Here is a 742-nt window from a genome sequence, read left to right as displayed (position 1 = left end):
GCGGCGCGGCGGGAGGCACGGGGCTTTGCCACGCTGGATGGTGGCCACCACCGCATCATCTCCCAGCTTAATCTGGGCAAGTCCTTGCCACCGCACACCGCGACTGGAGATGGCCGGGGAAAGCCGGCACGAGGGGACCCCACCACGCTCCACCTTCCTCTCCAGCTTGAGACGGCACCGGTTGCCATCAGCCAGGGACGTGACCGTCTCCCGCCTGTCATCCCTTGGCAAGACACATCACTGGGGTCCCTCCACCGCCCACCAGTGCCGCGGGACCCACCTTGCCGATGACATCGTTGCGGCTCAGCCTGTCCTTATCCATGACGGTGATGACGATGGTCGTCTCGCGCAGCCGCTCTGTGGGGATGTCGAAGGCGAAGGACTCGTTGAAGACGGGGTTCAGGCACCGCTTCATCACCACTGTCTTCTTCTTCTCCACCCGCTTGTCCTTGTACATCAGCCACACCTTCACGTAGGGGTCTGGGGGTGAGGACAGGAGGTGCTCTCAGCCCCGGCTGGGCATCGGGCAACGGTGCCCAGCGTGGCAGGAGCCGGAGCTCGTACCTGACGTGCCCCCGATGTCCATGGCTTTGAGGTTCCGCGCTTTGATGATGTTCACCACGATGGAGTTGGCGGAGGGGTTGTAGCACAGCGACAGCAGCAGCTCCCCACGGCTTCCCTGGAGGACCCACAGAACGGGCAGGGTTGGAAGGGCCCTCTGGAGACCGTCTAGTCCGACCCC

The 742-nt window shown here is 64.3% G+C and overlaps 1 protein-coding gene across 1 annotated transcript in view; it reads right to left on the bottom strand.

Moving 5' to 3' along the window:
* Positions 1-217: 217 nt before the first annotated feature.
* The window catches only part of SYT7 (synaptotagmin VII), a gene marked incomplete at its 5' end in the record, with an annotated part of 5927 nt that continues 5402 nt past the window's right edge, over positions 218-742 (bottom strand). The window contains 2 exons of the mRNA XM_009887727.1: positions 218-480; positions 565-679. Of these exons, the coding sequence (XP_009886029.1) occupies positions 218-480; positions 565-679 (378 nt within the window). The remainder of the gene's footprint in view (positions 481-564; positions 680-742) is intronic.

This window comes from Charadrius vociferus, unplaced genomic scaffold, assembly GCF_000708025.1.
Source record: "Charadrius vociferus isolate BGI_N301 unplaced genomic scaffold, ASM70802v2 scaffold1066, whole genome shotgun sequence".
Classification (NCBI taxonomy): Eukaryota; Metazoa; Chordata; class Aves; order Charadriiformes; family Charadriidae; genus Charadrius; species Charadrius vociferus.
Note: the sequence above shows the minus strand (reverse complement) of the source record. Positions and strands in the feature narration are given on the sequence as shown.